Source organism: Amphiprion ocellaris, chromosome 23 (assembly GCF_022539595.1).
Source record: "Amphiprion ocellaris isolate individual 3 ecotype Okinawa chromosome 23, ASM2253959v1, whole genome shotgun sequence".
Taxonomy (NCBI): domain Eukaryota; kingdom Metazoa; phylum Chordata; class Actinopteri; family Pomacentridae; genus Amphiprion; species Amphiprion ocellaris.
Window position 1 is genome coordinate 2,621,377 of NC_072788.1, and position 23,487 is coordinate 2,644,863.

The 23,487-nt window shown below is 38.0% G+C and overlaps 1 protein-coding gene across 22 annotated transcripts in view; it reads right to left on the minus strand.

Moving 5' to 3' along the window:
• The window catches only part of camk2d1 (calcium/calmodulin-dependent protein kinase (CaM kinase) II delta 1), a 127,332-nt gene that overhangs the window by 41,109 nt on the left and 62,736 nt on the right, over window positions 1-23,487 (minus strand). For 13 of the 22 annotated variants that reach the window (XM_055008016.1, XM_055008010.1, XM_055008007.1 and 10 more), the window contains 4 exons: window positions 22,580-22,639; window positions 16,090-16,144; window positions 9,799-9,864; window positions 4,119-4,191 (listed from right to left, as the gene is read on the minus strand). In XM_055008016.1, coding sequence (XP_054863991.1) covers window positions 4,119-4,191; window positions 9,799-9,864; window positions 16,090-16,144; window positions 22,580-22,639 — 254 coding nt within the window. Of the gene's footprint in view, window positions 1-4,118; window positions 4,192-7,074; window positions 7,148-9,798; window positions 9,865-16,089; window positions 16,145-22,579; window positions 22,640-23,487 lie in introns of all 22 variants that reach the window. The other 9 variants (XM_055008011.1, XM_055008008.1, XM_055008022.1 and 6 more) reach the window with 1 other exon arrangement.

Here is a 23,487-nt window from a genome sequence, read left to right on the forward strand (position 1 = left end):
CCAGGTTGTAATGTCTTTATCTCAAATGGGAATACCCCGCGTTATCCGACATCAACACATTACCGGGATTTTCCACAAGACAGCAGGAGGGAGAGAATAAGAAATGAGGACAAATGGAAGAAGGAAAAAAGCAGAACTAGGTGACAAATTAAAGGAAAAATAGTGGAAAAAATTGTGTTTTAATCCTTTGTTCTGCCACAAGAAGAGTTTCAGTGCTTCTTTTCATGTCAAAATTGACAAAACTCTAGTAAAGAGACCAACAGTAGTCTATGGTGTTTGTCTGATCTGAGTTCTGGTGACTTGAAAGACCAAAATAATTGATTAAAATAATATCCACAGTCCATAAACCATTCACTGAGTCCTGCTCTCGTGTGTGGAAGCATCTGCTTTTGTCGTTTCTCTACTCATCTATTTAGATGTTTCCCTTTATTTTTTCTTGTTTGTTAGTTTACGTATGATTTGGCAGTCTCTCAATCAATATATGAATGTGAACAGAAGAAGAAACCTTCAGTCACAAGGTCAGCATGGTGGATGGAAGCATAAAATCAAGGTTGCTACTATGGATTGTTTTCCTTATTGATTAAAGTGATGATCTTCTCAGTTAACCCTCGTGTTGTCCTGCGGGTCAAAATTGACCTGTTTTAAAGTTTGATATATTTTCACAGTGAAACTTCTGATGTCCACATTTTCAACATTTTTGTAAAATCTTTGAAAATTTTTTTGGGGAAAAAAAGAAACGTTAAAAATGTTTCTTTAAGAACATTCACAAAAAAATCTGAAAAGGAAAATTCTGCAAATTTTGTTTGGGGTGTGAAAAAGGTCTTTCATATCTCCAGAGGGAGCTGCGTGAAAAACAGGATGAAGAACTTTAGTTGGGAAATGGGACAAAAATATGGGGGTGTGAAGTTATGCTGCATTTTGGACAACATGAACGCCAAAATGTACGGTCTTCCACTTGGAAAAAGTAGGATGGAACGAGTTCCATGGGAGTTCCAACTGGGATGTCCAACTGGCAAAGGACTCTGCAGTTTCCTCCTGAAGTAACACAAGTCACCAGGTTTAACAAGGAAGATGGACTAATTCTTTTAACAGAGAGCTGCAATGTCACAGCAGAGGGACAATAAATCAGAGTATTCCTAAGTTGTATGCATTCGGATTCCAAAGCAGACAAAAAAATTGCCATGCTAAAGGAAGAGCGGCTAAATGCAGCATTTCTTGGTGTTATAGGAAATCCAGAAATGGTACCAGTTCAAAACCAGGTCTGTATTTGACTTTACTGCTCCACAAAAGTTATGATGCTTGACGCCAGCATGCAATAAATCCATGTCTAGACTCTTCATATAAACTACAGAGCTTCACAAGAACTTTATGATGACGGCCGTGCATCGCCCCCCCACACATTACCCAAAACCATTATCTGCAGAAATGAAATCACGTGAATAAACACACACAATGTGGCTTCTTTCCATAGTGTGTCTGCTCTGCAGCGTGCTTATTTGTTTTGGTTGTATTTGTTTGCCTTTGTGTTTCTGCAGTGAGCCGCGGCGGCTGCCTGGCAACGGCCAATCGGAGCACAGAGAGAGGAGCAGTCAACGAATGCAAAATGCGAGCTCATTATTGCCGAAGGTAAACCAAACCTCAGACACACCCGGTTCATTTGATTGGCAAATTAAAGCTTTGATGCCACAGTAGGCTGCATTAGAGGTGAAAAGACAGACCACCGTGGGTGGAAAAGTCCAAAAATATTTCACCATGATAAGCCACTTAAACACCTCAGTAAGAAGGCACTCTGGTACGATGCGGTTTATAATCTTAAATATCCAACAATGTCATGGTCCAGTTTCAAAATATCTCCATCAAGAGGGACTGTTTCATTACTAGAAGAAGGGAATCTTTCATAGATGGGTAAATATATAACTGAGGGACTTTTGAAGTCCATGGGATATATCTTGCATACATTTTTTTATGAAAAGTTAAAAAAAAAAAAAAAAAAGTGTTTTCATGTTCATTATGATCATATCTTTACAAAGTCTTTATTATGGAAACAATCACTTAATAAAAAATGACTGAACATCACTAAAATGACAACTGAATTTAATAACCACCTTCTAATTAGCTAAACAATAATAAAATGAGCTGATTCAGAAATAGTTTGGATTGTGTTCTTTTGATTAAGTTGAGATAATCATGACAGATATTTATTCTTTGGTAATATATAAAATTTTATATGTAAAACAAATTGTATCTGTGTCTGAGAAATCATTTTCCACTTAGTTACTCATTACAAAAAGGAAGTGTGTTAATTCCAGATCACATGACCTGCTCCACATGATGTCATTTCCTCCTGAAGAAAAGACTGGCCAGACTCCAAGGCTTTCTGAGTTATTTAATACAAAGTAGTCAACAGGTTTACTACAATATTTTTAGAAATAACTTTCAATTTTAGTTTTACTCAATTGTATATATAATATTTAGAAGAATCTTTCTTTAAAAATGTCAGTCTGTTTGTGATAATTTTAGGTGTTTTGTGGTCATTTTGCATTTTTTGTAGTTATTTTGTGTCTCTCGCCATTTTGTGTCTTTATATGATAATTATCTGTCTCCTTAAGTGATTTTGTGTTTTTCTGTGGTCATTTTGTGTCATTTTTGGCATTTTGTGAGTTTTTGTGGCCATGCTGTGTCTTTTTTGGTCTTTTTTATACAGTTTTGTGGGCATTTTAGGTATTTTTTGCACTCCTTTGTGGCCATTTTCAGTCTGTTTGTGGTCATTTTAGGTGTTTCGTGGTCATTTTGTGTATCTCCGTGGTCATTTTGCAACTTTTTGTATATAATTTTAGAAGAATCTTGCAGTAAAAATGCCACGTGGTGTTTGGTTATAGGCAGCCATGTTGATTTTAGGCCTGAAAACAGCAAAAATGTCTACTATGATACAAAAGTCCCACAATTACATACTGAGCCAGATATTCATAAAAACACACCTCAGCACTGCTATGAGTAATTGGACAAGCTTAATGGAGGGAAAAAAGGATCCCAAATTGAAATAAATGATGAAATCTAGCCATAACAATGACACAAAAAGGAATAAAAAGTCATTTTATGCAAGAATTAACCAGGAAAAACGCTTCAAACAAGGTCAAAATTAATGTAGACATGGGGTTCTGGCAGACCAGGTCACCTTCGAAAAACTTTCAAAAAACTGAAAACCCTACGCCCTGATGTCTGTGATTGGTGGAGGCCCGTGGCAGAGGTTCTCCACACACAGTATGAACAGCTATTTATAGCTGCAAGATGGCTAGAGGGCCGCAAGTCTTATCTTCAGGTCCATTAACACTTTTCTGTTGAAGGCCAGTGGACTGACAGTTTCCATTAACCCTCGTGTCGTCCTGCGGGTCAAAATTGACCTGTTTTAAAGTTTGAAAATGTGGGAAAAATATATTTTCACAGTGAAACTTCTAATGTCCACATTTTCAACATTTTTGGGAAATCTTTGAATATTTTTTGGTGGAAATAAAGAAATGTTTAAAATGTTTCTTAATTACATTCACATGAATATCATTAAAAATCCAGCGAAATTTGCTGGATTTTGGTTGATTTTTATGTGAATGTTCTTAAAGAAAATATTAGAAGTTTTACTGATATATATGGAATCACTTTAGATATTTTTAGGATTTTTTTGGAAGATTTTTAGTCATTTTTTGAAAATATTTACAAGAATTTTCTTGCCAAATTTGGGGGATTTTTTAAAAACAAAACTTTCAAGGGAAATTTTAAGGAATTATTGGAATTTTCTTCCTGAAGGTTTCACAAATTGTCAGAAATTTGTGGAATTTTTTTGCTGAATTTTTGGATTTTTTTTTCAGACAAGGAAACAATATTTTTTGGTGCCCATAAATGAGGACAACAGGAGGGTTAAAGTCAATCAAAGGCTTGACAGTGGAAGGTGCAATCGAACATCTGCAAGCGGAGCGGGAAAGTAAAAATCCTAAACAGAACCTGGTTGGGGAGAGTCCATCAGTGAGGATGTGGAAAAGGAAAAACAACAAATACAGCAGGTAGTCGGAGTGGGAGGCCACAGGACAGAGACAGTTGTTTTTGGTCTTCACTGAGTGTCTACTTACCTTGAGGTCGCGGTGGACCACGCCCATCTGGTGGCAGTGGAGCACAGCTTCTAGGATCTGCTGAATGCAATGACTGCATGCAAACACCAGGGGGCCATGGGTTAGTGACAAGCTACCACTCACTATCTGTGGCTGTGAGCTCGCTTTGACACTCGGAGAGCCGCTGGCCGTGTTGTGGGGTAGAGGGAGCGGTAACACGGAGGCTAACAGGCCCAGAGGCTGTAATTAGGGGCAGTTTGGTAAAATGGGCCATTTACACAATGGCATTCTTTTGGTTTTTTGCAACAGTCGCACGCTTTTTTCTGTGACAGAACCGAGGAGGGGGAAAAAAAAGGAAAAATGAAGCTGTAATTTCGTCATCTTCCTCTACTCACACACACGACCAATTCTCTGCCCGAGTCTCAAAACAGAAGTGGTGTTAGATCCTGGCCAACCGGAGGCAGGACCCTGGGAGGAGGAGGAGAGCGAGCTGAAGGAAGGTGTGGTTTCAATCCGTCTGCAGCGTGAGGATGTTGACTTCACTCCTGTCAAAAATGGAACTCACCCAAGAGGAAATTTGTGTAAAACCCCTTTAACTTGACAGAAAAAATACCCCTCTTAAAACAAGAAAAAAAAACTTATTTCAAGGAATGTTTATCTTGAATTAAGTGAAAAAATCTGCCAATAGAACAAGTGAAAAATGGCTTGGTAAGATTTCTTGAAATAAGATATGATATTTAGAATATTGAGATCTTAAAATTAGCTGGGAAAACTTATTTTAAGCTCTATTTTACCAGGATTATCAAACTTCAGTGTCTTAAAACAAGCCAGACATGCTAAAAAAAAATTGTAGTTTTTCACTCCAAAATAGATTTTTGCTTTCATGTAACTTCCTAATTTGAAATGTATTAACCTTATTTTGAGTTGTATTATAGTGGCACTTCTCTAGATTTAAAGCCATCTTGTACTTGAAATAAGATTACAAAGATTAATTGAAGCATTTTGAGATATTTCTTCTTACAGTCAGCTAGAAATCCTAATATTTAGTCGTGTTTTGACAGCGTTTGTTGTGTTTAAGGATAAGCCAGCTATGCCCAAATGCAGCTGTTTTTAACTCAAAAGTAGACATTTGCTTTTGAAACATTCATGCTGAGTACAAAATTTAAGATGTATTTTACTTATTTTAGGTTGTATAACAGTGACATGACTCTAGATTTAATACCAGCTTGTCCTTGAAACAGGATTAAAAAGTGTGATTTAAGCATTTTCAGATATCCGTCTGCATACAGTTGGTTGAAAATACATTAGTTGTAAATATGACCATGGTTCTTCCTCCCTCATTTATAAATAACTCTATACCATGTAAACAAGTCTAGTATTGAAATCAACTATTTATTTTTCAAATTTGCATTCAGCACCGTAGCAAACTTGACAATATGAACTAATTGGTGATTTTCCAACAAAATGCATTTACTTGAATCAAGTGAAGTTTATTTCTTAAACCCAGATTGTGGAGCTTCTACAAGTAACACCTCAGCTTGAAAAATGTATGTAAAGTAAAATGAACCCTGTTGATGCATTGTCTTAAAACAAGTCCCTCCATCTGCTGAAATGTCTCTTGTTAAGTGAATTTATCTTAAATCAAGTGGGATGAGACATTTTGACTAAAAATAAGACAAATAGACTTGGTAAGATTTGGAGTTTTTGCAGTGCATGGCCTAGTAACGAATATCAAATTGTCCTTTTATTGTGACCTATGGGCATTTTATTGTCCTTACTATGACATAATTTCCTTATATTGTTACCTATTGTCCTTTTATTGTGACATTGTCCCTTTATTGTCACGTTTTCCTTTTCATGTGAGATATTGTCCTTGTAATGTGACCTATTGTCCTTTTATTGTCCCTTTATTGTGACTTATTGTCCTTTTATTGTGACAAATTGTCATTTTATTGTCCTTTATTATGATATAATGTCCTTAGATTGTGATCTATTGTCCTTTTTACTGAGACATTGTCCCTTTATTGTAACAAATTGTCCTTTTATTGTGACACATTGTCCTTTTTTTGTGACCATTGTCATTTCATTGTCCTTTATTATGACTTAATTCCCTTATATTGTTACCTATTGTCCTTTTATTGTGACATTGTCCTTTCATTGTGACATATTTGCCTTTTAATGTCACCTATTGTCCTTTTACTGTGACATATTTTCCTTTTAATGTGACATATTGTCCTTTTAATGTGACCTACTTTCCCTTTATTGTCCCTTTATTGTGGCTTATCATCCTTTTATTTTGACAAATTGTCCTTTTATTGTGACATATTGTACTTCTGTTGTGACATATTGTCCTTTTATGGACATATTTTCCTATGTTTGAACAAAAAACATGTTAATACTATGTTTTAATAAAGAAACCAAATCCATTTTCCTGTAAATGTACATTCTGTTGATGTAACTATCAACTGAGGCACTTGGTCATTCAGCTCCTTGACGTCTCCTCACATCAAAGCAGTGTTTTTTATGTTAAATTTAGCCAAGATTAGCGCCATATTGTGGAGAACAGGTGGCCACACTTCTACAGATCTAGAACCACAGGACGTCCTTCCTCCTCGGCCCCGTCCCCCCTCGTGTCGCAGCTTCTCAGCGGCTGTCAGAGCATGGTTCTGGACAGATGCTACATGCACTTTGTGCCCTGGCATACAGGAAGTGGCAGGCCATGATGAGATCTAGCGGCCCCCTCCACCGCTTCCTCTCCAGCCAACCTCCCCACAGCGCTCTGCAGCAGGCTGCTTTCTACCTGCCAGGTGAGCGATGTGCGAGGGTGGAGGAGGGGGAGTGGTTTCAGAGGAGGAGGCGGCGCTCGGTGAGAGGTTAATTAGTCGACTGGTCAGGCAGTGGAGGAGCGAGGCAAGGTGCCGTAGGTGGGCAGGCCTGTGTCGTTTTGTTTTTACTGTTACGGTGGTCACTTACTAACCTTTAGGTCCCTGTGCACTATGCCATTTATGTGGCAATGATTTACACTTTCTAGAATCTGCTGTATGCAGTGACTGTGGAGGAGAGAGAGACCGGGCCAGAAGCAAAAAGGAGAGGAAGAGGGAGAACAGGTAAATGTCAGGAAACAAAAGGAACCGAGAACAGGCAGACAGAACACACCAAACACATGAAATAACACTTGAAGGACAAAAGGAGAATTCTTGAAGGAACAGCTCAGTCTTCTGGGAAATACAACCATTTCTTTTATAGTCTGAGATGATATCAGTCTCTGGAGTCAGGATGTGGTTTGTTTAGCTTAGCATAGCGACTGGAAGGGCGACAGTTAGCCTGGCTCTGCCCCAAGTTCAAAAGTGTCTCTAAAATTTCTCAACATCACTGTTCAAAAGTTTTGGGGTCACTTAAAAAAGTCCTTATTTTTGAAAGAAAAGCAGTTTTTTTGAATGAAGATAGCATTAAATGAATCAGACATACAGTCTAGACATTGTTATTGTAGTAAATGACTAATCTAGCTGGAAACGGCTCATTTTTTTTAGTCTTTTGTTGGCTTTATTAGGTAGGTTAGTATAGAGGCAGACAGGAAAATAGGGAGAAGAATGGAGGGGAAGACCTGCAGTAAAGGGCTGTGAGCTGCAATCAAACCCAGGCCGCTGCATCGGGGACTATAGCCCCTTTTTATGGGTCACCCACTCAACCAGTTGACCTATGTAAGCACCTCAAACAGCTGATTTTAATGGAATATCTCCATAGAGGTACAGAGGAACATTTCCAGCAACCATCACTCCTGTGTTCTAATGCTACATTGTGTTAGCTAATGGTGTTGAAAGGCTAATTGATGATTAGAAAACCCTTGTGCAGTTATGTTAGTACATGAATAAAAGTGGGAGTTCTCATGGAAAACATGGAATTGTCTGGGTGACCCCAAACTTTTGAACGGTAGTGTATGAGTTGCACTGTGGAACAATTTCTTCTGCACTATCTGTGGAGTGACAGACACACTTGAACCAAATGCTGATACCTCATTGCGATGACAAGACTCCACAATACCCACCTGTTCTATCTCCACCTCAAACCAAATTACAAATTTCTACCAGTCTAACAAATGCATCGAGTTCTAGGGTTCTTGGCAGGTATACTTTGTGACCTTCTGGACAGATCCAGGCTAGCAGTTTCCTCCTGCCTCCAGTCTAAGCTAAGCTACTCGACACACATGAGATCAATACCGATCTTCTCGTGTCAATCTTGCAAAGAAAGTCAACTGCTGAACTGTTCCTTCAAGCTATTTAACAAGTAGAGAAAAATACAAAGGACACGTGCACATTCTTTTCATGTAAAATGTATTTTCATGTCATCTTTAAAACCTTTTTTTTTTCAAATCACCTAAATCCACAACAAAACAGAACCCAGATCCATATTATCTAATCTGTGATTGTTTGCATCAATGCCGTATGAAGTAAAACCTCAGAAGAGCAGCAACTTTTGATGGGAAATTCAGACTTTAAATTGAATGGGAAAAAATTTAACTGTTCAAATACTGAGAATCCTTTGGAATCAAGTTGCTTCACATGACTAAACTGGACAGATGTGGTTCCTTTTTGAGTGGATTTTTAATGAATAAGACTGAAGCTGAAATTGAGAAAAGTGGGTCCATAATCAAAGGACAAAAGGCAAAACAAGAAAGGTCCATAAAGAGAGGCTTTTGGGCATAAAAGGCACATAAAAGGTGGAGCAATAGGAAACATTTGTCCTGCTCTGCTATAGCCACTGCATAATGATTTCCTGTAGTGTGTATGTGTCAGTGCAAACGTTAGCATTGACCGGCTGGTAATTTCATGATTTAAGCATTTGCAGTGGGTATCTACTTCAATATGCCTTTAGTGCCAAAGGAGACTAACTCATATCACATTTATACAGTATACAGGAGGTCCTCGGTTTATGACGTCCTCGACGTACGTCGTTTTGCCGTTGCGTTGGAACCGACTACGGGCAGGTCCTTGGTTTAACGTACGGCGTTTCGTCGTTATGTCGGAACTGGTTCAGTGGAACTAGTTGGCGAGCAGAGTGGACGAATATTGTATGTACAGTAGTCACTAGGGCTGCAACTATTGATGAATCATCTAAGCACGATATGTCATCAAAAGCAGAAATGAGCGTGCTATGCAACAGAAATAGCCGTTCGGGCGGAGCACGGAACACGGACGGACATGTATCATGCATATATATGTACAATACATCATGGACGTCCGCTTTTATGATACAGCAGACGATACACCGTGCATACCTAATATACAGGGCTATTCAGAAAGAATGAACCGATTTCATTACGCAAAATTTTAATAAGGAAAAGCAATAGAAAACTCCAGCCAAGTCACAAGTATTGTACTCACAATCTATTTTTATGTCCTGTCTGAGTGTTCAATGTGGCCTCCACCTTCAGCACGGGCAACATCAATGCGATAAGAGAATTCCTACCGAGTTGTGTTTCAGTGTGAGCTAATGACTATTTTGATTACTGTAGTTGCACAAATGCTGTAAACTGATTGACATCGTGATGCATGTAATGGCTTGGTTTACACTTTCACCAGCGAAAATCGACCTGCTTCACACCGTAGGAACGGGACTCCGATGTAAGTCGAGGACCTCCTGTATCCAGAAAAAATATCCACACTTCATATAATCTATGCACCCTGACAGAGCTGATACTGACCTGGCATCAGCTTCACTGTAGTACTCCCGGGCAACAATGTCCTCAAACAGCTCACCACCAGTGACTCTGCAGAGGGAAGATAAAGCAACAGACAAAAAGCCAGTCAGGATGAGGGAACTGGAAAGAAAATCTGGAGGTGAACTGGATGATTCAATGTTCATTCCTGTGTCTGGAGAGGAAAAAAAGCTTGATTATTGTTCACTATCTCATCTAGAAAAGGTTTTCAAATCATCTGGGAATTAAAAAAAAAGATGTTTGGCTTTTGCACCTAAACGGAGAAATTACTACAATTACATATCTCAGCACATACGAACGTTCGCTTCATGGATACTGTTTATTCAGCTGGAAGGAATTTCCATGTCTTTCCATGATTCAAACCCGGAGAGCTTTTCCAAGTAACACAGATGGGAATATGTATAATTGAATAGACATGCAGTAATAATAGAGCACTATACATCATGCTGTGATTGAGCCTTTGGATCTCTGAGTGGTACCAGTTCATGTGTAGATCAATCCAAGGAAAACAGCTGAACCCAAACAGGAAACTAGAGTGTTGTCTTTTATTACTCTTTATTATGAGGTGCAAAGACTTTTATATCGCTAAGATTTAGGGGAAAGTCGACCACTTTTACACATAAGGGTCGGTTTACTCTTCAGGACTTCTCAACCTGGTTCGTATAAAGTCTTCTGGCGTAGCTTCCTACAGCCCGAGAACATAACCAGCTATTATAAGGCAGCGTATAAAAGAAACCCTTGTTCCAAATTGGTAGCGTGGATATTTACCAGACGGGAAGGGTGTAATGAAGAAACAGTATCGAGCTGTATAATGTAATTACACTGTGATTATACCTCAGTCCCTCCCTCCTAAAATACCAAAGATGTCACTATGACTTAAATTAAACAGAAAATCTCAAAACTCTCTCATAGAACAAGTACAGGACAGACACTACACTGTAAAACTAGTTAGAGTCAAGCAACTTTCCACTGCCTGACCATACAAAGGAATAGTGGAAATCCCACCATGCCATGTCAGAGACATACCTTCCTGAGAAATATTGAGTCTGCCTTGTTGTTGCATCCTGTTAGTTGCATGGGTTTGCTCTCCTTCTAAATATAGCCACAACAGGGTAATTGCTATTTTTCTGCTTGTTTACAGTGGGAAAGTTGAATTCTTCTGAAAGCTCTGATTCAGAGTACCTGTGAAAAATCACTGCTGCTTTCTCACAAGTATTGTACAATTTCGTACGTTGTAAAACACCAAAGACTTTGAAGCTATGCCACAAGACAGATGGACTTATGTAGCGAGGAAAAGGTTTCATCAAAGTAAAAGAAGATCACACAAACAGAGATGGAACGAATATGGATGGAAAACCTTGATAAGATACTTATCCTTAAACACTCTATGATGGAACTCCTATCTGTTGGAGAAAGTGTGGAGACCAAACCATTTCCATATCCTATGGGACTGCCCATGTATTAGACAATATTGGAATGAACTGGAATAAATGTGTAATTCCTTTTGGAATAAAACTGTTTATTTTGGATGTTTGCCACAGGAGTGGAGAAAACAGGATAAATATCTATTGAGTGTTTTGTTGGTTGCAAGTTAGAAATCTGTAACTAAGAAATGGTAGTAAAAGAAGATTTCAAAGCTCGTGAAATCTGAAAAATTGGCTGATATTTATGTCTTTAAGCAATGATTAACTGTATTTTAATGCTTTTTTAAAACTTTGTTGGATCGTTCCATCTGTAATATCAGAATCAGAAATACTTTATTGATTACAGTTGACTACAGTTGTTCCCATTCAAAATCCTAGAAACATTAAAGTACAAAATATAGAGATAAACATAAGTACAATCTGTATAAGCCTAAGAAAATAGAGTGTAAGTGTACAGCGTGATACGTAGTTGTTGCACATTATTGGCTGTAATATGGATTAAAATGGTAGTTAAATAGGATTATTTGCTGTATATTAGCGCTGTCTCGACAAAACAACTCGTGTGTTTTATTAAAAAGAAATTCCATCAACTACCTCTTGACAAGGCTCACCTGTTAACTGCAAACAATTCAGGGTGACAACTGTGTTTGACTTGGCATCATAAATAATAAAAGTGCTGATAAAGGCGAGCAAACATGGATGCCTTACAAGTGCATTGTTAGATGTAAGGCTGGAATTATAGACCATCATACTGAACAAGGATCTCTTTCAAATTAGACTCTTATATAGAAATCATTAATAGTATTTTTAGCAAAGAAATGCAGCTAAAGTGTATGTCTTTGTGTTTGATTTTGGTTGTTTTGATTGATGAACACAGCGAGAATCTCTTGTAATTATTGAAAGAAGCAGCAAAAGCTGATTTCCTGTCAGGTTTTCTTCCACATGGCAGCTGTCGTCAATCAAACTTTAGGGCTTGTAGGAAATAGTGTGTATCAATGGCTGCTAAAAACAGAATTATTTAATTCAAGAACATCTACCTTCACCTACACATGAAGCCCTCCACTGTTGAAAAAGCTTGAACAGAAGCTCCATCTCTCTATAGGTCTGTGTAATTTTACACAAACTGGGCCTGGAAGTGATTTTGTAGAGCGTTTTCATGGGTCTTTGAAGAGAAGGAATGGAAAAAAAGACATACGTAAAAGAACTCCAGACTATTTCATACAACTGTTTTCTTCTAAGCTAATGTGTGAAACTAGTTTAGTTGCCCTTTAAAGTGCTGAATGAACTTTAAAAGTGGGCCAGTGGGACAGTCTCGGCAAAACTCAGAGAATTATTTGCAGGATATTGAAAGGCGAAACCTTTTCCATGGTCTGTGGAAAACATTACAGCTATGAGCCTCTAGAGGTTTCCTTTATGCGACTTTCATTTAACGTCGTGTGACTCTTGTGTTGTAAAAAAAGGGTCTGCAGATTTACAGTTGGTGTGGAAGTGACCCAAACATCGAGTGTATTACAATCCAACTCTTCTGCTTTCACTTCACTCAAAAAATATGAAATTGAGGTTTATTCGCTCTAACCAGCAGCAGTCTTGTTATGTCGAGTCATCCTTCCTTCCAGGCAGGTTTTCTATTAAAGGGGAAACGCGTTCCGCCAAGACAGGAACACCCTCTGTTATTTTTTTTATTGCTCTTAGTCAAATTAAATGCAGCATTTAAAATAAACTTGACGCAGTTTCCTCTCTGGATGCCAGGTCGGACTGCAAACAACAGCTGACAATACACAGGAGAAGAGGAATGATGGCGAGTTATGGAGGAGGGAGAGATTTGAAGGAAGTTTAAATGGAGCGACTGAGAAAGCTCAGGATATTCGGCCTACAATAAAGGGACATTTCCACATTTCTGGCTCTAAGGTTCCATGGGCATATCTTTGCGTGATTAAAAAAAAGAAGAAAAACCTCATTCATCTTCTTATAGTCATTTTAGTAGCATTTAAGCAGGCTTTTTAGTGCTTTATAGTGTCCAGAAATTGTCCTGCTACAGATTTAAAGAGAGTATGAAAACCAAAACAATACATTTTACTTCTTTTTTTAACTCAAAATGTCAAAGTTCTTAAATACATCCACTCATATCCAAGCGTGAATCTGATCCCAAGTGATGCTAACAACGTGTACATAACTTCAAACTACATCCACTAACAGATTCATGTTCCAGGAAATGAGACAGACAGTCCATTTTACGCTTCATACGAACAGACAAGAATCGTAGAGGAAACCAAGAGTCAAGCTCAAGTTGACTAAAAGGCTTGAAAGCCGTATTTAATGGCGCATTTCAAAAAGAAATCCAACTGAAATAATCACATATCTGTAGAAGTAACCCATCGTCTGGCTTTAATTTTACCCCATTTATACCATGACTACTTGTGCTGCTCAGACATCCTGACTTGCCTTCCTGTAAAACAAGAACGTGTTGTTTTCACACTTTGCTGAATCGGCTTAATCTCTCCAAACATCAAAGTGCTGTCACAGTGAACAAAATGTCAAAACTAGTCCTTAGAAGTCCAGATAATCTTGCAATCCAACACCTCAGTCTGTGATTTTTGGTATTGTGCAGCTACCTTTAGCTTACATACAAGCAATAAACAGTGTTTTGTTAGCACTGGTGCTACAGAGTAAACACTTCAGCATTTAGCATCACGTTGTTGGCACTGACACAAGATTTTAAGCTCTTCAAAGCCTACCTTATAAACTGACTTTAGCAGGGCACATTATCCTGCATGGGTCTTTGCTTAGCAAGACGAGGTGCAACATTTTCACGGGAATGAAAAACTAATGAATAGTTTAGCACATTGGCTGATAAAAATGACCAGAAATTTGGTAACTGGTAAAAATGACAATGAAATTCCAGAATTCTTGATGCTGAATTCAATACAAAAAAGACAGCAAGTCAATCACATGAATCTATTTCAGTGTATAATTTGAACCAATTTTCATTGACGTTTCATTGGTTATAAACCTGAAAGATTGAACGTGATGCTGGTTTACTGGATGCGATCAGCCGCATGTCAAGAAACACTAACCTTTAGAACTATTTCTAAATGGGTGCAGCGACACTAGTGAGCACTAAAGAAGAACACTTCGTACCTCTGTTCACACCTCAGATTGCTTCACCTATTAGCGGCTGAAAAAGTGAAGCTACCATCTAAGAGCAACCCAACTGCAGACTCTCCATCCACAGATATCAAACCCATGATGAGGCTGCAGCAGGAGCTTTTACCAAATTGATAAAAGACCAAAAGGACAGCAAAAAATGGAAAATGCACATGCAGACTAGCTGAAACTTCTACTTTTTCTTTGTTTAAAAGTTCATCCACAAGAATGTCGCCTGAAAAAGAAAAACTTTACATTGTTGTATATGACTAAAGTTCAGCTTTAATTCCAATTAAATCTGGCATAAACAGTATTCTATAAAAGAGCAGAAATACTCCAATTTTGTGAACTGGATATGAGATAGCAGCAGCATAACATACGAGGGTCATTCCAGAATTGGAGGACGTTACATCCCACCCATCAAATTTCAAATAATCCATGTACAAAATACTAAAACACGCAGATGTCATGTAAATTTTCTTGTCCCCAGACCAAATCTAAAATTAAAAAAAAAAAAAAACTAACAGAAAACAATGTTTGAAAACATTTTTAAAATGCCAAATAAGTCTGGAGTTCCCCCTAAAATGACATTTTTCTCTTGCCCCACCCCCGATGACCAAACTGAATCTCAAGTAAAGCAGTTAAAATTAAATTTAAATCTCCTTTTTAAGGTTTTTTTTTCCCTTGATGTTTCTGATAATTGTGGGAACTTTTTTTTAATCAACATAATATATTAAATATTAATTATTGTGCATAGAACGTGTGTCACGCAACAACCCTGTTAGCATAACCTTTTAGCTGGTAGAAGAAGAAGAAAACAGTGAATCACTTAAACGCTGGAATTAAAATCATCAAACTGTTTTCCTAAAGAATGGAATGTCCTCTCTTCGATTTTTCATGTTTTTATAACATTGTCAGCTTTGATTGAATGTCTCACTCTACATCAAATCCATGCTAATGTTGGCATTTCTGAGGAGTAGAAGCTAGAAATTTAGTTAGCGTTACTGCTGACCAATTTATGTTATCAGGATAAGACAAATTCTTTTGACTGTTTTCCATCAGTGGGTTTGTCCTCTTGGTCAGCAGTAACAGCTAGCTAAATATCTAGCTTCTACTGCTGAGAAAAAGCTAACATTAGCATGGATTAGCAACCCTGATACTGTGATTAGAGTAGGGTTAGCAAACAACACATAAAACATGGAATAAAAATGCTACCAATCAAGTGTTTAATAATTTATTACTTATTATTGATGAATATGCAGCAGAAAACTGTAAAAGAGAAAGTTTATTTTTCAAAAATTTTGAAGCCCAAATGTCCTCCAATTCTGGAATGACCCATGAAATATCAGTTAAATATACGGCAGTGATACATTTAAGCCTTCATGACACCCACTTTAGCTTTAAAGTAGTCATCTATTCAGGATATTTTGTGATTCCACGCTGGAATTCATACAAACGGGCTGCTCAGCTAAACAGAGGCAGCAGATGGCTTTTGATCAGATTCAGATGAATGAAGTTATCTACGTGCCACCTGTGTTGGCCAACATTTATATTCATTTACAGAGCGCCGCTTGTATTTCATCTCAGTGTGTGTATGAATGATGCAGAAGTGTGTATGTTTGTGACTTCTAATTAGTAGCCGTCAGGATTCTGGCTGTCCTGAGTGTGATCCTGGTGTGTTCTGCGTCTGAAAGGTGCATTAACTTACAAGTCAAAGACCAGATAGTGGAATCCTTCCTCTGATATGCTGTCATGGAGCCGCACTGTGGAGGAGGAGAAAACAGAAATCAGTTATTCAGTTGTGTCAAACATCCATCAGGCCACCAGCAGGTAGCAGTGTGGATTATGAACACCTCATTTACCGACAACTTGGAGCCCTAAACACCAGCGAGTGATCGTTTCCTCATGTGAGACGGGGTTAAAAGTTGAAGATAGAGATGCACTTTGATGCATCTAAATGCAACATAAAAGAAACCTTTAGCAGCCTGTTGTCATACTAATGTCATATCTAATTTATCCAGAGAGAAATGGTGCATTTCGGTTTTATTGAGGGAGGCACAGGCAGTAAACAACACCCAGGTGTGCACTAGAGATGTCATAAGAACTCATACTTGATATTAAGTCGATGGCAAAATTCTGAAAATGTGATTGCTTGTTTTTTTTCTAATGGTACCTTAGGAATTGTGGATGTTGCAGATATTAGAATATAACAAAACACAAACAAAAGGAGTGAAGCACCTGTCTAAGCAGCTTAAAAACAGACTCCTAGATCTGTACAAACAATTCAAGGTGAATGATTTTCAGCTGTTTACTTTAGATTAACAACAGCTAAAGTGAAATCTGTTTTCTTTATGCAAATAACAAATTGTCATTCATCATTTTCTGCAGGACTCTTTCAGGTACTTCTCAAGACAGACTCCTGAACTAAGGTCTGGTAACATCCTTTAAAATCGGATGCTCGTCTAACTGTGTATTCTAATAGGTTTTTCATATATAGATACAGCAGTGAATTATTAACAATATTCACTGTTCACATCCAGGTGTGGACATAAATACGCCGTATGGAGATCCATCTGTGAGCACACGTTGAAATATTCAATAACACCATCACACTAAGAGCCCATGAGTGCACTTTACAGATCATTGCTACAGCTTCTCCTCTTACCTACATTAAATAAAATATTCTGAATGAATTTATGTATATGAATGTTAAAAATGTAAAAGTGCAACAAATCCCTGTTCTGCCAGTTTATAATAGGACAGACTCAAGTTGCCTATATGCATCCAACCAATCATATATGCTCACAAAAGCAACATCTCGATGCAAAAACAGCGTCTCTCAGTCATAAAGAACAGGGATATCAACATTATGGAGTGAGTCTAGGATCATATGAAGAGACAGTAGACACTGACAAAGACTAATCCAGAGAAACTGTAGGGTTAGATTTTACTTCTCCAAGCTGAAAATTTAAAAAAAAAAAGAAACAGTAGTTCAGAAAAACTTCTCAGAGCCTCTTAAAAGTCGAGAGTTTGTGAAACTGATTAAAACGCATCCGCAATCCAACCGACTTCCTGCAGCCTCATAATGGAAAAACACCAGAAACATGAGGGAAAAATTCAATTTAAATGTGCATCAAACGGAGCTAAAAGTTGATCATTAGCTGCAAAGTGGAACAGAAAATCAGATCCCATCAAAGAGAGCTTGCTTGACAGCTCAAATTCCAAAATAAAAGACTGTTTTTCTAGCTTCACTAAGATCCATTTTTGATCTGGAACATGTGCTCTTTAGAATTTTGCCTCGAAAAAAATGCCAAAAATTAAGAAATAGTTGGCAATTCTCAGTTTAATTTCATGTTTGAGTTCAATGACTGCTCAAATGAAGGAAACCACTTTAACTTGTGGCCAAATCAAAGTGAAATTAATGTTACTGATTGAATATTCTCTGTAATCAATACCAATAGATGAATCTGTTTTCTAAACTCTGTTCAATCAGCTGCAGTCTCAGCATATAAACAGACTAAACATAGTTCTCCTGTGAGTTAATCAGCAGCGTTACTGTATGACACAGCACTGATTACAACACACTTATTTTTAACAGTGTCTGATATAATCCCACTTCCACTGACGTGTTACTACGTTTCCTGTGGCGGCTATGCGTGCACTAAGATACACTTTTATAGACAAACTCAACGGCACGCCTCTGCATCTGAATCGGTAAGCAGATGGTGCGCTCTGGAAATGCTCTATTTTTAGTGCTCAGGTCTTCTGAATGAGCGTGGATTGTCAGGGAACACGGCTGTCTCTTTCACTTCATCGAACAAGAGCCCCGTGAAGGCAGTGGTGAGTTTCACTGGGCCAATTAGCGACGCTGGCTAACGGACATGAAAAGACAGTAAGTAACAAAGAGAGACTGGAGAAGCCACTGTAGCATGAGTTCATGGAGCTACAGAGTGTTTCTGGCTCCAACATTTCCTCTTCCGACCTCTGGCTCACTTTGTGAAACACTGATGTCATTCTGACAGACGCAGCTTTGGCAGGACTTTACAGAAACGTGTACCCAGTTTATGAATGACAGACATGAATACACTGAACATAACTTCTGCTAATCTTTGAGCTATCATTTTGTTTTTGTTATCTGTGGTTGCTTGGAAATGTTGGAAATGCTTTAGAATCTTAACTGGATGCAACATACTTAATAAAATGCCATCACAACCCATTTCAAGAAGGGTAGAATTCATGTTTGATTAACTTCATAATGTAGCTTTAACAGGGTCAATATATAATTGTGGGATTTTTTGTATCATAGTTCACATTTTTGCTGTTTTCAAGTCTAAAATCAACATGGCCGCCTATAACCCATCACCACGCGGCATTTTTACAGAAAGATTCTTCTAAAATTATATACAAAAAGTTGCAAAATGACCACAGAGATATGCAAAATGACCACAGAACATCTAAAAATGACCACAAACAGACTGAAAACGGCCACAAAGGGGGGCAAAATGACCACAAAAATTACAAAATGACCACAAAAAGACCTCAAATGCCCACAAAACAGTCTGAAAATGACCAAAAAAGAAACAAAATAACCAGAGAAAAACGCAAAATGACTCGAGACACATAATTATCATGTAAAGATACAAAGTAACTACAAAAAGTTGCAAAATGACCACAAAGCACCTAAAATTACCACAGACTGAAAACGGCCACAAAAATGCACAAAATGACGAGAAAAACACCTAAAATGCCCACAAAATGGACTGAAAATGACCCAAAAAGGAACTAAATGAGCAGGTCACGTGATCTGGGAATCAACACATTTCCTTGATACAATTTGTTATTTTCCATATAAAATTTGATATATTGCCAAAAAAGAAATATCTGTCATGATTATCTCAACTTAATATAAAGAACACAATCAAAACAACTTTTGAATCAGCTCATTTTATTATTGTTTAGCTAATTAGAAGGTGGCTGTTATTAAATTGGGACGGTTATTTAGTTGACATTTTAGTGACATCCAGTCATTTTTTATTAATAAGTGATTGTTTCCCAAACAAATAATGATGTAATTTGTAAATACATGACCATAATGAACAAAAAAGACATTAGTTTTTGTTTTTTTTTTAACTTTAAATGAAAATGTATTCAAGATATATCCCATGGACTTCAAAAGTCCCTCAATTATATATTGACCCAGCAGGTTTAGTGAAAGTCATTTTATATTTGATTCTGATTCCATGTTTCAGTCACACATAAAGACTGACTTGGCTTCTTCTCAGACCAGCACTGAATCTAACATGTTCCACTTTCAGTATTTCCCCTGAATAAAATGCAGGTAGGAGACTCGATTGTCCTGCGAATGTGTGCAACGGAGAAACAATGCGCCTGTGGAAAATGCTCACTCCAATTTAAGTGCTCGAGAAAGGTTCGGCAGACAGATCAGAGTGGGAGTCTGTGGATGAAAAGATTAAAAAAGAAAAAAAAAGGGAAAGGTTTCCCTGTGGGGATTCTCTGGCGTTTCCTTTAGCTCATCTCCTGATTGACGTCTGAGAGATCTATCGCCTAGACGACCTTAAAGGAATGAGGGCTTTCCCACAGCTGGATGCTGCGTGAACGGAATAGCAATGAGGCCGAGGCTACCTGCTTCTATCTGACAGACAGATCACTCTCAAAAGCAGGGAGAGTGTGTGAATAATGAGAACAACCAGAGATGGACTCAATGCTGCAATCAGTAACGTCACTACCTGCTTTTACACACAGACAATAACAGCATTTTTCTTCATAAAAAAGGTGTCCCAAAAAATCTGACATAATTTCACAGGCCAATAATTTTGGCAATTCTTGTTAAATAACCTCAAATTTTCACAGAATGTATAGAAACAGATCAAGATTTTATATTTAATGTTTTATTTTTGTTCTGTTTTCAGGTTGAGCCATGCCGTTCACTCCCAAAGAGAAGTCATTTTGAGTCTTGGAATATGCTCGCACACAGTCACCCAAGACTGTGCAATGTATTTGTTCACCAACTGGCAAACAAATTTGGACTTGGTACAAAAAATTTAAAGAGGCAGGCTGCTTATGCAGGGCTAAAGGATCTGGTAGACCATCATCAACATCAGAAGAGAAGGTCGAGTGAGTTCGTGAAAAACTCTTGCGAAGCTCCAAGAAGTCCGTAAGGAGTTTGGAAACCCAGATTCCTCGAGTGACGGTCCCATAATAAACTTATGAGGTTCAACACCTAAACTGTTCAATTTCATTGAGCTAGACTTGGTAGTTTTCAAGATAAATGCTTTTAAAATGATGTCAGTTTTTTTTTTTTGGGACACCCTGTATATCCCTATTGGAATGTAAGGAATTATTATTATACTTTCTTCGTCCGCCAAAAAAAAGCATTTTTGAGGCCCTATTATGAAAATTCAGCCCCCGAAGCACATTTCACCTACAGCTACGAAATTCAGTACACATATGTAAATCGTCAGAATGCACAAAAAAAGTCTCTTGCACAAATATCCAAAACCCAACAGGAAGTCGGCCACTTTGAACTACATGTCATATTTTGGATGATTTTTGGGTCATTTTTGGACATTTTCAAAAGCTATGAACTCAACAGGGAAACCCCGACAGAGCTCAACTTTGGCTACGGTTTTCACCAGGCATGGGTGATCAAAAGTTATCAAAATGCTCCGCAAAAGTTTGAAGAAGTGGAAAGTGGCCATTTCAGATGTTTCACCATGAAACAAGAAGTGCTGTCTTAACTAGCCTGTACATGTTCCAATCTATCTCAGATTTTACATGTGTGATCAGAGTCCAGCCCTGATCACATCCATAGGCCAAACTACATTCACAGTGACAGCGCCACCTGGTGGATGGATAGGAACATCTAACATCGCTTAAATCTCTGACTACCAGGTTTATTGTGAGGTTATTAATTTTTACATAATCTTTGAATCATTTGGAGTCTACATTTTTCTGTCTTCATTTACCACCATACCAAGACCCCATGTGAAACAGAATTAATGTCTATTTAAAGAGTTCTTATGTTGGCTGTTAACCACCAATCAAAGCTGCTATGAAATTACCATGTTTTACCTAAAAGTTGAGTTCTGGTATCAGACACGGAAACCCAAACCTCTGTCAAATAACGGTCTCTTAACCAAACCTTCCTACTTCATGTGTTGGATAGTCAGTTTCAGACACCCTGACATTAGCCCCACAAACCAAATAACCGGCTTTTATCCATTCATTTGTCGCTGCCCTCCGCCCCCCCATCTCCCACCCTGCCTCTCACAATCCCTAACAGAACGAACCCAAAGGAGCGAGGGACCAAACAACGAATAACTGCCAGTTTTCAGCGCGTGGCAAAGTCATTATTGAGGTGGTAATTACAGTCGTTTGGCCCCTGTGGCTCCTGAGAGGGATGTTGGTGTGTTTGCTCTGCAATGATACAGCTTAGGGCACAATTCATTTGTTTGCATTTACAGTTAGGAATCTCTGTTCATAGATCGAACATAAATCTGATTAAGGGCTCATTGTGGAGATTCATTTCCCATTTGGAGATTAATAGCTGGACCAAGCAGAGGATGCCAGTAAATGTAGAGTAAGGCATGTAACTGCTGGTTAAGATCAAGATATAGTTCATTCAGGCAAGATTTTTTGCTTTAGAGTTTGTTTTTGCAGCTTTTCCCTCATCAAAATTGTGCATCTAAATTGTATGAATATAGTTTGATGATCTGTTATCTTGCAAATTTCCTTCTTCCCACACATTTTCCTCATTTGAATATACAGGGACTAAAGATAGAAGGTGTTGTGTACATGTTCTGAGCTCTCAAAAAGGCTAATTTGTCATCTTTTTTTGGCTTGATGTGACACTGTGATAACTGTGAAAGTGACAAAACAAGTGAGTGTGGCCAAAAATGTGCAGTTCTAAACATGGTTGTTGATCAAATGGGCAGTATGTGCAACAAGAAATGGGTACAGAGTGATGAATATACTCAATGTCCTTTGCAGATATTCTGTCAAAAACACTTTAAAAGACAAATTCAATCCACTGTGCAGTATAAATATTTAAGAAAAATGTTCCACACATCTACAAATCCCTCTTTAGGCCAACCTTTCCATGTTCTCAAACACATATACTGGACATAACTCTAAACAGGGAGGACAAAAAGAGATATTAGAATGGGAGGACTAGTTACCAATGTTGGGATGCTTTAGCAGGCGGCAGATCCTGGCCTCTCTCTCCAACTTCTGGTGATCTGTAGGGAAAAAAGAAAAGAACAGCACATCTGTCACATCTGTCGGCGAAGCCCTCCTGAAATTCTTCAAACCTCTCTACAGTTTCCACAAATTAAACACCGCCAACCTCCTGCTGGGAACAGACGAGCAGTAAAACTAACAGTCGTAAGTCATTACAGCGCGCCGCAGCAAGGAGATGAATTCGAGGAAAACCTCTGGCACGTCTCCAGTACGACTCCAGAGCAGCTGTTTGAACCTGTACGGTAAGGTAGCAATGTAAGCTCTGTTCAGGATTGTATTCTTGTTTGTGTCAACTCACTTTCACTACACGGAAGAGGAAAAAGAATAGCAGTGGCAGCTCACTTACCAGGTTACACACAGTAAGGAATGTAAACCGTAAAGCTAAGAAGCAGTTTGTTATTAACCCCCTGAAGCCCAAAACCTGCCAGCAGGTTTCAACAGCATTATGAGTTTTGAAATATTTCACAAAAATTACACAAATTTCGAGAACTTTCCAATGGTCCATGAAATTATCATGTCTTACTTGTTGGTTTCGCCTAAAAGATTAACTAAACTCTCAGCTTAAAACTGTAATATTTCATTAAAGTCACTTTATTCAACATGTTTCATTTGATAAATAGCCAAAAAATAAACTGTTTGCAGTTACTAGATTCTGTAAACCACTAAAAATTCTGCACTCCAAGAAGTCATTAGCAACTCAGCTACACTAGTTTGGAAGCAAGATCAAATTTGTAGCAAAAAAGGTCATAGTTTCATTAGTGGACTTTACAACAAAACAAACATGATTATTGTATAAGGAGTCACTCATCAGAATACATTTTTTTAATATAATTATCAGGTATTTGTA